The sequence below is a fragment of the Mesoplodon densirostris genome, chromosome 7, assembly GCF_025265405.1.
Source record: "Mesoplodon densirostris isolate mMesDen1 chromosome 7, mMesDen1 primary haplotype, whole genome shotgun sequence".
Taxonomy (NCBI): domain Eukaryota; kingdom Metazoa; phylum Chordata; class Mammalia; order Artiodactyla; family Ziphiidae; genus Mesoplodon; species Mesoplodon densirostris.
The window spans coordinates 72,878,734-72,892,746 of record NC_082667.1 but is presented as its reverse complement, the minus strand read 5'-3'; the positions used below and the strand labels follow the sequence as shown (position 1 = coordinate 72,892,746).

Genomic DNA, 14,013 nt, shown 5'->3' with positions numbered 1-14,013 from the left:
CGGGCAGGGAGGTCACACTCGAGACTCCGACCGCGCCCACTCCGGAGCCGCGAGGACCCTCCTCCTCTCTTCTGCACCCCTCACCCTCCCATCCAGACTCGAGTATGCCCACCCACCCACCCAGCCTGTCTTCCCTGCTTCCCCAGCGCACGCGCGCACCGGGGCACTCGCAAGGCGGCCCCCAGCGCCTTGCGCGGGCCGCCACAGCTGGAACTCGGCCCCAGCGCGGCCCGGTGGGTCGGGCTCCCCGCCGCACCCCCCCCCCCCAGGCCCCGCAGGTAGAGGAGCGGGGCGGGGTGGGAGAGCCGGAGCGCCGACGGGGCGGGGCCCGCGGGGTGGGGGCTGGGGCCTGACAGCCGGGCCGGGCGGCGGAGCTACAGGGGACAGAGCGCGGGAGGCGCGTGCAGCCAGCCGCAGTTGGAGCCCGAGCCCGATCCCGCGCCGCCATGCCCCTGGCCTTCTGCGGCAGCGAGAACCACTCGGCCGCCTACCGGGTGGACCAGGGCGTCCTCAACAATGGTTGCTTCGTGGACGCGCTCAACGTGGTGCCGCACGTCTTCCTGCTCTTCATCACCTTCCCCATCCTCTTTATCGGTGAGCGCGCGGGGCGAGCAGCGGAGGTGGGGAGGACCGAGGTCGGGAGGGAGGAGGAGGAGGCGCTGCGCGCCGCAGCGCTCCGCGTCCCCTTGCGGCCAGGAGACCGCCGCTCGCCTCCCCCTTGGGGTCCCCTGCTCTGTGTTATGCCCCGCGGTGCCGGGGCTCGCACACCCGCACAGCCCTCACTCCCGGGGTGTCCCTCAAACCGCACGCACCACAACGGAAGCTCCTGACCCAGGGGACCCCCAAGTTTTGCCACCGCAGGGTGAAGAAAGGGGAAAGCAGGGGTCTCTGTACGCGCTGGATAGGTCGGGAGGGGGTCGGGCTGTAACCTCAGAGGCGCTGTGTAGGGAGCCGGGCCACCCCTCCCCCAAGGCACCCTTCTCGTCAGCCGCAGCTGGGCGCAGGGAGGAGTGCAACCTGCGCCTCAGAGTCTGGGTGGAGGCCCTGCGAACCCTGTGCTTCCCAGGGGCTGAGCGTGACAGTGGTCAGTAGCCTCCGGCAATCCTGGGGTTCCACTCGCCCTGATCGAGAAGAGGCTCCGCTTCCCCAGCTAACCTCACCGCGGCGCGCGCGTCTCCGGAGCGCAATTTCTCGGGCTCGGGGCAGAGCCGATCCGACTTAGCAGCGACCGGGACGCAGGCCACCAGCGCCCCTGTCTGAAAGCCCTCTGCAGAGTTGGGCGTCACCGCCCATACAGTCTTGTGTGCCTCTTTCCTGGGGTCCCCTTTATCTCTCTCCAAGACCTCGAGTTTCTCAAGCTAGCTAGCTCTGTCAACTCATAGGGTGTTCTCTGCCTCCCCCAAAACGTGTTAATTTGCTCTAATTAAGAAAAAAAGCAAATCTTAAGATTCATATACAGCTTTTGAGAAGAAAGCAAAAATTGCTACAAAATTAAAAAGAGGAGGCTCACATGTGTATCAAAAATTGTACCAGCATTTACACTGTAGCTCTCAACCAAACGGTTTATTTACGTGGTTATTTGTCACACAAGAAGTCGGCATATAAAATGGGTACCTGCACATGTGGGCCTCTGTGGGTCCGGGGTTTCATGCAAGGACATTTAGTTCATGTGCACCAGACTGGGGCATTGTCATGGGTACACTCCTCATCCCCACCATGGACCCAATGCCTAAGCACCCTCCTGGGGTTCACGAAACCTCCTCCTGGTGAGCCAGGCTTCCCACCTCTTCCTGTCTCTCTTGCAGGATGGGGCAGTCAGAGCTCCAAGGTGCACATCCACCACAGCACATGGCTCCACTTCCCTGGGCACAACCTGCGCTGGATCCTGACCTTCATGCTGCTCTTCGTCCTGGTGTGTGAGATCGCGGAGGGCATCCTGTCTGATGGGTGAGTGACTCTCAGAGGACCCAGGAGAGTGGATCTACTCAAGGGTGCTTCCTAAAAGGCCCAGGGAGAACCCAGCTCAGCTGCATTCCATGAGCCAATATCGTTTCATTTGCTAATAAATCCAGCAACTGTTTACCCAACATCTGTGTGCCAGGCTCTCTGTGCCAGGCACTGGACAGTGAGAACCAGGCCCTGCTCTCAGTGCAGCAGGGTGGAGGGGACCCAGATCTGCACACCAAGACATGGTGAAATAATCCTAGAGCCTATTAGAGTGGATATGCCCAGCCTCTCCCACAAGCTGCTGGGGTTACCTTCTTGGAGGGAAAAAAATCACTCTTGCTTAAGATCTTTCCTTGGTTCCCGGTTGTTTACAAGGTCCTAAGTCCTCAGCCTGGCATCCAGGTTCCTCACAGTCGGCCCTCCCTCTCTCTAGCCTCATTCCTAAGGGCCTTCTCCCCATGCCCACCTTGCCTCTGGACCTCACAGCATACTCTTCACACCTCTGCCACAGCATAGATCATACTGTATGTTAACATCTATATCTATTTGCAAACTGTCTCCCCTCTAGGTCAGAAAGGCCTCAGAGTTGGAATCTGCATATTATTCATCTTTGTATTCACAGAGCAAGGCACATGAGAAAGCTCCATAGACCCTTAGGGACTCCTTAAGAGAATAAATGAAATAACGTTACAAGTAAGTACTATGGGAGGATAAAGGAAGGCAGAGTTCATGGTTGCGGGGACTGCGGAGCAGAATCTGGAAGGATGACTAGGGTTCTGACAGGCAGAGGAGTTCCAGAGAGGGAGGGCCAGTGGGGAGTCATGAGAAAGGTACCACGGGCGAGTGGGGAGGGGTGGGAGGGGAAGCAGGCAGGCTGGGAGCAGTGCAGCAGTGCAGCGGGGCTGAAGCATGAAACACGTGGGAGTGATGGAGGCTGAGATCTGGAAACTGGGGGCATCTGCAGGAAGGCTTCACATGCCAGGCTGAGTGTTTGGGTTGAATTTTGTAGGCAGTTTGGAAGAGAAGAGATGTCATCAGCGCAGCACTGTTAGGTGAGAACTTGAGGGCAGGGTGGAAACGGAGAGGCTGGAGGTAGAAACAGCACTTAGGATTGATTGCAGTAGTCTAGGTGAGAGATAACTGCAGCCAAAAGCGGTGTGTCAGCAGTTGGGGGTGCAGATGAGGAGGAGATGAAGCAGCCATCTCGCTAAGGAAGAATGGAAGGATCGGCAAGGCTCAGTGACTGCCTGGGTGAAGGGGTGGTGGAGGGTGGTGGACATTTGGCTTAAATACTTGAGGTCCAATCCCTCTGAGCTGGAATCAGACTATGCCCAGATTCCACTCCTGCCAGCCCTGGCTCCTGCAGCTGGATGGCAGGGGGATGGGATCCTCACCCCCACCAACACACACTGCCTCACCCTCCCACTCCCAATGTCCCTGCATCCTGGCTTCAGCAGTAATCTCTGTGATAACTGCTTACCTTGGGCCTCCTCCTGACTATCAAAGCCCTCAGATGAGCAGGACCAGAATGCATACTGCCACATCACTAGCAGCTGACAAGTCCGCCTCCCACCTTCCATCCCAACACCCCTTCCAAAGCAGCACAGATGCTAGAGACGGGAGGGATGCCTTGTGAGCCCTCCGGCCAGAATATACTCACCCGGCTGTAATGAACAAAGCGACAGAGGGGAAAATACCCTTCCTGCAGAGAAGGTAGACCTGGGTCTTTGCTAGCATTTCTGCTATGCCACGTACCAGCTGTGGGACTTTGGACAAGCTGCCCAGCCCTTCTGGGTCTCACTTTCTCTACCTGTGAAATGAGTGTCATAATCCCTGCCTTGCCTGCTTCATAGGGCAGTGGAGGATGAAATTAGAACATAGACAGGGTGCAGAGTGCAGAGTGGCAGAGCCCTGGGCAACTAGTATATTCCCAGAATGTGGGAGACTGAATAGAATATGGTTGCGGACTCTGTCCTGCTGGCTGTCCAGCAGGCCCTCCTGTGTACAGGGGCAGCACCTGTATCCCAAACCTCCCCAGCTCAGTGCAAATTGCCATCTCCTCCCCAGGGAGCAGGTCAGCTCCTCAGTAGGCACTTATCTGGTATTTGCTGGTTTCCATCTGTGGCCTACACCCCTGGGCAGGGGAGCATGAAGGAGCATGGGAAGGGGAACAGACATGAGGAGAAGCCACAGTCCCTGTCCTGGGTTGGCAGACTTGCCGGAAGTGTACGGGGCAGATGAGAGAGGGGGGCCGTTAAAGCAGTGGCCTTCGAACTTGAGTTTAGTTTAAGATAAGCCTCATTTAGTGATTAATTAAGGCATCTAACCTGTAGGGCTTCTTGTCTTCCTTTAAGTATTATTTCTCTGTGATGCTCTGAATTCAGAACAACCAAAGCAGTATAGGTTATTTAGTATTTTTTTTAAATATAGAATGTTTTCCCAGGCCACCATACACTGGAAAAAGCCATATATAAAACTTTTACCTAATTTCTTACCTAAGTCAGTGTATATTATTCAGTAAAGCAACCAAAATCTATTTAAGTCATGTCATAAAGTACTTATTTCAATTATGGTTATTCACTGTCTTATTTCATCTTATAAAATGTTTATCATTTCTACCTTCTATTGCAAAAATATGAATGTACTTAAACTTACGAAATAACATTTTGGATGTCACTTAAAAATGTATACAGGAGTACAGAGTTTTTCAAAATTATTTCAAGGAGTACAGAGGCAAGAGTTTCGAAGACCTCCTGGACAGGGTGTTGGTTGTTTCCAGTGCCCCCACTAGTGACTGCCTTGTACCTCCTGTAACAGTGCGAAGACCTTACACTGAGACTATCCACTAATCAAGCTTGAAGAATATCAATGTGTACAGTCTCATTTAACAAGAAATCTGGAGGCCACCTTTTTTAGTTGGTGTGGTGGCTTAGTAATGGCATCAGGAACCCAGCTTCTCCACATCTTTCTATGCCATACTCTGTGTGTCCACCATATCTTCTCTTATGGTTACAAGATGGCTGCCCAACTCCAGGCATCAACTAAGCAAGGAAAAAGGGGGCATGCTGCCCACAAGCCTCTTCTTTATGCAGGAGGTCATCTTCTACAGACATTCCTTACATCTCATTGACCAGAATTGGGTCATATGGCCACTCTTAAACCAATCACTGACAAAGAAGTGTGCAATTGTATGGCTGCTTGAACCAATCACCATCCATTCCCTGGGGCTGGGCGCATTGCTGCTGGAGCAGACTTGTGGTTCTTCTAGCGAGGAAGAAGGGAAACACACTGCCTCTATGCTATATCCTAGTCCCACCAGACCACTTGGGGTCCCAACACGGCTCTCCTCATGCCCCCCACCTTCTCCGTTGAACTCCTGCTCATCCTTCAAAGTTCAGCCTTGTGCCACCTCCTCTGTGAAGCATTCCTTGCTGCCCACCCTCCCCTGTGTGCTCTCAGCCTTCTGTCCAACTGCAATACCACTTCCCTAGACTGCCTAGTCAGACGGTTAGCTCTGAGCATGGTTGCTTCCTTCCCTACTGTCAGCTTCTCGAGGGCAGGGACTCTTTGCACACTGGATAGTATGAGCAGCACAAGCAGGGGTAGCACGGAAGCAGAAGACTGGAGGAGGCCTCCTGGGAACGGAGGGGTTCCTAACCATAGCTTCACTAGAAAGAGCAGGCTGGGCAGTGCTGGAAAAAAGACTTGAGGCCACATCACCTGTGCCTTTGAGTTTTGCTTTCTATAGAAGGGAGCCTTGGAAGGGCATGATCAGGACCAGGCAAGTTGAGCCTCCTCACCAGTCGTGGGGAAGCTGAGTTCTGGGAGGGAGCTCTGGCTCCCTATGGGACTTATCACCAGACCAGATTCCACCTACTGAGGCCTCTGTAGGGGAATAAGCTGGTTCCAAGCCAGAAGCTTTGCAGCTGTGACTGCCAAGGCCAGCTCCCCTATGCCAGCTTCTGTAAGCGTGAACCCAGAGAGAAGGCCATGAATTTCAAAGCCTGAACACCGAGCTCTCATAGCATCTCTGTGTGAACGCCTGGGCCCCTTAGTTAACAGGTGTGTTTGTGGTATGGGCTGGGCAGAGCTGCCAGCATATGGTATGGAACTATATGGTATGTGTGTTCTGGAGACCCCACTGTGTGCTGTGCCCTAAGCATGAGGCCTGGGCTACTCTGTTAGGGTACGACGCAGCTCATCTACATTTTCTCTCTCTCTCTCTCTCTCCCCGTCTCTCTTGCCCTTATCTCAGGGTGACCAAGTCCCGCCATCTCCACCTGTACATGCCGGCCGGGATGGCGTTCATGGCTGCTGTCACCTCTGTGATCTACTATCACAACATTGAGACCTCCAACTTCCCCAAGCTGCTGATTGGTAGGGAAAGGGGAGGAGTGGGAAACGGGGAGGGATAGGTACTTCCATTTGTTCCTTCAGATAATGTTCGCTGAGGACTTACTATGTGCCAGGCACTGTTCTAAGTGCTAGAGGTTCGGAAGTAGAGAAGAAAAATTCTTGCCATTGTGGAGCTTCCAGTCTGGTGGAGGAGACGTACAAGCAAAGACAGTAAACAGACAAACAAACAAATAAGTAGTGATGATGCTCTGAAGAACATAGAGCTGGGTAAGGGGTAGAGAGTGAAGGCCGTGTTGCTGTCTGTATAGGATGCTCAGAGGAGGTCTCTGATAAGAGTGAGCATGCAGATATTTGGGGGTAGATGTTTCCATGCAAATGGCACAGCAAGTGCAAAGGCCTTCTGATAGGAACAAACTTGGCAAAGAGGCTAGTATGGTCGAAGGCAAATGAGCCCAGGGAAGAATGGTAAGAGATGAGGTCAGGGGCCAGGAGAGGAACAAGGAAGACTCCTAGGCTTTGGGCCAGAGTACATGGGTGAACAGCGGTATTCGTAAGTGACATGGCAAAGGAGCAGGAGTTGGGGTGTTTAGGCCACAGTTGAGTTTGAAACAGCCAGCTTAAGTGTCAGGCGGTCAGTTAGATAAACAAGTTGGGCGTTCCAGAGGAGGTCTAAGATAGTCACGGCTTTATAGGTGGCATCTTGAGCCCAAATGAGGTAACCTGGAGGAAAGAGAAGGGCCCCAGGACCAGAGCCTGTGGTTTGCCAACATTTAGAAGTGCCCGCTTAGACCTTCTGACACCATGTGGCTGGGGTCCCAGTCAGAAACAACGGTGATGGCTGTTGACATTTACTGAGTGTGTGTTGTGTGCCAGGCTCAATGCTAAGCTTCCTCCATGCATTATCTCACTTAACCCCCACACTCTCCCTCTTATACTGTTGCTATCCCCATTTTACAGATGTGAACACTGAAACTCAGAGAGGTTACAAATAATAACAGTGAACACTCATTTAGCACCTGCTATGTGTCAGGCATGATCCTAAGCATTTTACATATATTAACTCATTTAATCCTTACAACTCTATGAGGTAGGTACCATTATTATTTCCCTTTTATAGATCAGGAGACTGAGGCTCAGAAGTTAAGTGGTTTGCGCTAGTCTCCCCAGCTAGTCAAGGGCCCGAGCCAAGTTGTTTGTTTGTTTGTTTTTTAATATTTATTTATTTATTTGTCTGCACTGGGTCTTAGTTGTGGCATGCGGGATCTTTCATTGCGGCGTGTGGGCTCTTCATTGCGGCACGCAGGCTTTTTTCTAGTTGTGGCGCACGGGCTCAGTAGTTGTGGTGCGCGGGCCCTCCAGTTGTGGCGCACGAGCTTAGTTGCCTCATGGCATGTGGGGTATTAATTCCCTGACCAGGGATCGAACCCAAGTCCCCTGAATTGGAAGGTGAATTCTTAACCACAGGACCACCAGGGAAGTCCTCAGAGCCAGGTTTAGATCCCAGGAGTCGGGCACCCAAGCAGGCTCTTAAAAAGGCTGAGACTGTGTGTCTAAGGGTCCTCAGACTGTGCTTAGGCCAGAGGTATAAATCCACAGATCTGCCTCTGTGTGGGGCTCAGTCTGCATGTCTAAGGCCGGGGCTGTACATCTGACTGTTAGGCTGTGGTCAGACTATGATTTTTAGGAATCATAGCATCTAATTGACATCTGGAGTCTGGAACTCTCTGTGCTAAGCCAGAGATAGCACGGTGTCATGAATGGGTAGAGGAAGTTTCCCAAGCTAATCACAGGTCTACCTTCCTGTGTAAGGTGGGAGCTGGCTCCATCAGGATCATCCAGGTGATGCCCCCACCCCAGGGGCCCCCAAGTGAGTGTGGTTGGGGGACTAGGGGGCAACAGGTGGAGAGGTGTTAAATACAAGCTTCGGAGAGCCTCCCGTGCCAGTGTCTGAAGCAGCTCCTTATGCACAGAGACCTCTCATTAACCGCGAGGCCTGGCTGACCGGTGCCCCTGGAAACACCCTGTCTGGGCATCTGGTGAGTTCATTTTCTCATTCTCCAGAAAGTGCATAATGTTCCCTCCGCAAAACACAAATGACCACCCATTGATGGACCAGTCCTTCTCCAAGGAACAAAGACTAACTCCCCCCTTTGGTAGAGCTTTGCTCTCCACAAAGCCAGAAATTCTAGAACAGGGAAAAGGGAAGAGGATGCACCCCATGAGCTGCAGGGCAGCAGGTATTAGGGGAATAGCTGGCCCTTTGAGGAAGCTACTGTCCGGTCACAGGTCTGGAGTCCTGCAGGAAGGTGACCCATGATGCGGCTTACATTGTCCCACAGAGTAACCTTGTTCCTGGACCCAGGTGAGATCAGAGGGTGTTCTGTGAGAAAGTCATGTTTGAGCTGAGAACTGAAGGATAGGTAGGAACTAACTGCGAGAAGGGATGGGAATGCTTCAGGCAGAAGGAGCAGCATGTGCAAAGGCCCAGAGGCAGAAGATGCAAAGCACATTAGGAAATCTGGGCAAAACACAGCAGCTGAGGTGCAGAGAGCAGAAGGGAGCTGAACTTTGAAGGTTGGAGTGACAGGTGGGGCAAGACCTTGAAGGCCACACTACAGGCGTTATTCTTTTTTTTTTTTTTTTTTGGTGGTACGCGGGCCTCTCACTGTTGTGGCCTCTCCCGTTGCGGAGCACAGGCTCCAGACGCACAGGCTCAGCAGCCGTGGCTCACGGGCCTAGCCGCTCTGCAGCACGTGGGATCTTCCCGGACCGGGGCATGAACTCGTGTCCCCTGCATCGGCAGGCAGACTCCCAACCACTGCGCCACCAGGGAAGCCCCAGGCGTTATTCTTTATCCCAAGGGCGATGGGAAGCCATTGAGGATTGGGATATGTGTGTGTATGTGTTAACATATGCATAACATAAAACTTACCATTTTAACCACTTTTAAGTGTACAGTTCAGTGGCACTCAATACATTCACATTGTTGGGTAACTATCACTACCATCCATCTCCAAAACTCTTTCATCTTCCCATTAAACAATAACTGCACCCATTAAACAATAATTCCCCTCAACCCCACGAAACCGTCATTCGATAATACTTTCTGTCTCTATGAATCTGACTACATTAGGCACCTCATATAAGTGGAATCATGCACTATTTTGTCCATTTGTGACTGGTTCATTTAACTTATTATATTCTCAGGTTTCACCCATGTTGTAGCACGTGTCAGAATGTTCTTCCGTTTTCAGGCTGAATGATATTCCATTGTGTGTGTGTGTGTATACACACACACACACACACACACACACACCGTATTTTGTTTATCCATTCATCCATCAATGGGCAGTTGAGTTGCTTCCACCTTTTGGCTGTTACAAATAATGCTGCTATGAACATGGGTGTGTTGAGATCATATTTGATTAAATGTATTGCTCTATGGAGGCTAGGTTGGAGGAGGGCAAGAGGGGAAGTGGGGAAACCATGAGAAAGCTCTTAAGGCAGTCCTGGGGAGACATGATGGTGACCTGACCCAGGTGGCCACCCAGATGGACAGAAGTGAATGGATTCAAGATAATTAGGAGGTAAAATAGAATTTGGTAATAGGTAGGATGTGGAGATGAGGGAGAGGAAAGGGAGGGAAGAAGCAGAGGTAATGGGAATTCAGAGTTTAAAACTCACCAGCAGCCCCTGTGTTTTACTACTTTCTTTCCTTTCTCCTGTTTTCTCAGACATGCACTAAGCTTTTACCGAATGCTGCTGTGTCTGGCAACAGGCTGAGGGCTCAGCACTGTAGGATGGGACTGTGGAAATAACCCCTGGGCTTAGTCCTGGGTCCTCAACTAACTCCCTGTGTGACCTTGGACAAGACACTCAGGCTCTCTGAGCCTCAGTTTCCCCATCTGAACAGGAATAGTAAGTCCCTGCCTAAGGCATAGCGTTCTTATAAAGATCAAATCAAACCATATCTGTTACGTGTTAGAGGCAAGACCAATCTGAGACATATTTTAAAGTTTTGGCCTCAGGAGGAACCCTCACGAAGGTCTAAAGAGGTTCTGGTGCCTGGGATAGTCTGTTGGGAGAGTATAGGTGTGGATGCAGGGGGATGTCCCCCAGCTAGGGGATTCCTTGTGACCTGGAGACCTGACCCAGCTGAGGGACATCATTCCAGTCTTGAGGGCTGGGACCAGAAGCGGATGCTCCTGCTCTCTATGCTAATGCTCTCACTCAGGTGGCATTTGTCCCTCCCCAGTTCAATGTCTCAACCTAGTTCCCAGCCCAGAGCCTGGCTGGGACAGACCTCAGCTTTTGTGCCCAAGAGATGCCCTGGCATTTATGTCCTGGCCCACCTAGGGACGAAGGCAGGGTGACAGTCTCCTTCCCTCTCTGTGATTCCTCTAGAGAGGAGCTCTAGGCATTTAGGCTGACCTTATATCATATATAAGATCATATATATCATATATCGCAGAGCATATGACTCTAGGGGGTAATTGGGGAAGGACTGCCTATGCTAAAGCACCCCCTAAAGGGGGACTTAGTTGCTGCTGTCTTTTGTTGTCACCAGCTGACTGTAGTTTATTGGTGGATTTGGATGGGGGTGGGTGGGAATTTACAGGACAGAATTCACAGATGGCTCCTGATGTTTATGGTCCAAGGTCTGAAATCTGGAGATAGCAAATATACTAACAGCTGATATCCAAAGAGCACCCACTGTGCGCCAGGCTCACCGTGCTAAGTGCTCTCCATACAGTGCTCATGACAACTTTTGAGGTAGTACTATAATTATGCCCATTTATGGATGAAGAAACTGAAGCCTAGATGGGTTAAATGACTCACCCAAGGTCACATAGCTATTAAGTCAGAGGATCTGTGCCCAGGCATATCTGGCTGCAGGCCCAGCTCTAACCACTATACACACTGCCTCTCAGGACTGTGACTCATTTTTTTGTATCTCCCACTCCCCAGGCTCCCTGAGGAGCATCATCATGCCGTAGTGGACTCTGGACTTGGGGGCCAGGGACCTAGGCCCTCACCCTCTGTCTGTCACTAACTTGCAGTGAGCTTGGGCATGTCACCTCCTCTCTCTGGGCCTCAGGTTCCTCATCTGTTAAATGAAAGGGCTAGATTGAAGGACCTTTAAGATCTTCCCAGCTTGGGAATTCCTCAAGGAAGCCATTGTAGGGTGGAGCCTACATGCACAGGCTCTGGCACTAGGCTAGTCCACTTAATGGCTGTGTGACCTTAGATCAGTTACCAAACCTTTCTGAGCCTCGATTCCTTTGTCTGTTAAACTGAGCATGACAGCAGGACTTCCTTCACAAGGCTAATATAAGAAATAAAGGAGATAAATACGTTTAAAGTGCTTATTTGGTATGGTACCTATAACTTAGTTAAATTTAAGAAATAATTCCACTATTTTTCTTCTTATTTATTGTAAAGGGAAATTTGGCTGACCATCTTGACTTGTAAGATGATTATTATTTTTGAACATGCCTATCATGAACGTTTTTTTTTTGTTTTTTTTTTTTTTTTTTTTTTTTTGCGGTATGCGGGCCTCTCACTGTTGTGGCCTCCCCCGTTGCGGAGCACAGGCTCCGGACGCGCAGGCTCCGGACGCGCAGGCTCAGCGGCCATGGCTCACGGGCCCAGCCGCCCCGCGGCACATGGGATCCTCCCAGACCGGGGCACGAACCCGTATCCCCTGCATCGGCAGGCGGACTCCCAACCACTTGTGCCACCAGGGAGGCCCATGAACATTTTAATGTATGCACAATCATCTCAAAATTACACACATATATTCACACACACGGACACCCCTTTACTCAGAAATATGCATACTCACACCCATGACACTTGCTTGTCCACACACACACCTCTTCCCTGACACACTTATTTTCTGTCCTCTTCCACACAGTTGCACACACACACGTGAATATGTGCACACACATCCTCCGTGCTCTCTTGTCTCTCCTCGGCAGCCCTGCTAGTCTACTGGACCTTGGCCTTCATCACCAAGACTATCAAGTTTGTCAAGTTCTACGACCACGCCATCGGCTTCTCGCAGCTGCGCTTCTGCCTCACGGGGCTGCTGGTGATCCTCTACGGGATGCTGCTCCTCGTGGAGGTCAACGTCATCAGGGTGAGGGTAAGCAGGCCACTCCTGGGCTGCCACCCACCTGAGGACACACCTGGGCCAGGGCGGGGCTCCTGACCCGTGTCCTGCGCCTGGGTGTGGGTCCCCACCCTCTTCTTAGCCAAACCCTAGAAGGAGTCAGCTTCTTTTACCTGCTCCCAAAAGGAGAGTTGAGGCCAGTGGGAAAAGTTTCAGGAGGGACATTCCATCCGGCGCAGCTGCCCTCTACCCCAGGCTCCCAGGGGTAGAGGAAGCGACAGCTGAGGCTGTAGGAGTCTGGGTTTAATCCCATAGAGAGGAAATAAAAGCTTCAGGTACTGGCTTCTCTGAGTTTGTTCGATTTATTTTTTTTCTTTTTGAGGTCAGGGAGGCTTATTTTAATGTATTCATATAGCTACACATGAATGAGTAAATGTGGTAAATGTGGCTGCATACATGTCTTTTTTTTAATCATTTTTGCTTGCCCCCTTTCCCTCTCTGAGATTCATACCCTCCCCTCCCCCAACCTTTCTCTCCCCAGGTAACCCAGATTAACAGCCTAGTATGTGGCCTTCCATTCTTTGCTTTTATTGATATAATACCACATACTTGTATCTGTTAAGAATTTCTTCTCAACACATATAAGTATTGTTTTTTTCTTTCAATATTAGTTTTATAAAAATAGGATCATATTATACATAGTTTTTCACAGCTTGCTTTTCTCATCTAACAGATATCCCTTGTGACTCCCTCCAAGTCTGAGATGGTTACTTTAGCTTCCTAATGGCTGCATAATATTCCATCGTGTGGATGAGCCATAATTCATTCAGCCATTACCCTATTGATGGGCATTCACTCTGTTGCCAACTTTTTACCTTCATAAATAATGGCATATTCAACATACCTATATCTTTATGTATTGCTGCTTTTCTTTCTATGGAGAGAATCCAAGGAGTGGAGTTACTGGCTCAAAGGGTCTGTGTATTTTAAATGTTAATTGATGCTGCAGATTACCGTCCAGAAATGCTGTAACCTACCAGCAGTGAATCAGAAAGCGCTTTCCCTTTCTCCAACCAGCAAGGGGGGCTATAGCCATTTCTAATTTGCGCCAGTCTGATGAGCATAAAGTGCTACTTGAATCTGCATTCTCTGACCCCTCTGCTTTAGTTGGTGATTTACAGGCTACAGAGGCTTCTATATTCCCTACCTCCACTGACCCTCACATCATCCCCTTTTTAGATGAGGATACACTTGAGATGAGATGTGTCCAAAGGCACCTTGCTAGTAAGCAGAGGAGGCAGGATTCAAACCCGGGTCTGCATGGCTCCACGTTCTGCAAACCCTACATGAAACACAATGGCATATTCACAATTGTAGGAGAAGATGGTATATGGGAGATTCCTGCTCCTCCCTGACCCAGCCCACCCCAGGGGATTCCGAGTGGCCCTCGATGAAGGGTTATGAGTCAGGAGGCCCTGGCACTGGTAGCCAAGAGGAGTTGGGGGATCCTTTTCCTGGGAATAGGCAAACGATGGCCCCATCTATTAGAGGTCAAGGGTGGGATGTCACAACCCCAGATCTTTGCTGAGGCAGAA

At 51.0% G+C, this 14,013-nt stretch overlaps 1 protein-coding gene across 2 annotated transcripts in view; it reads left to right on the top strand.

The window, feature by feature from the left end:
* The first annotated feature begins 446 nt into the window (after nucleotides 1-446).
* Nucleotides 447-14,013, top strand: part of ABCC8 (ATP binding cassette subfamily C member 8) — a 75,902-nt gene continuing 62,335 nt past the window's right edge. For both annotated transcript variants that reach the window (XM_060103079.1, XM_060103078.1), the window contains exons 1-4: nucleotides 447-594; nucleotides 1,806-1,947; nucleotides 6,203-6,324; nucleotides 12,285-12,451. In XM_060103079.1, coding sequence (XP_059959062.1) covers nucleotides 447-594; nucleotides 1,806-1,947; nucleotides 6,203-6,324; nucleotides 12,285-12,451 — 579 coding nt within the window. The remainder of the gene's footprint in view (nucleotides 595-1,805; nucleotides 1,948-6,202; nucleotides 6,325-12,284; nucleotides 12,452-14,013) is intronic.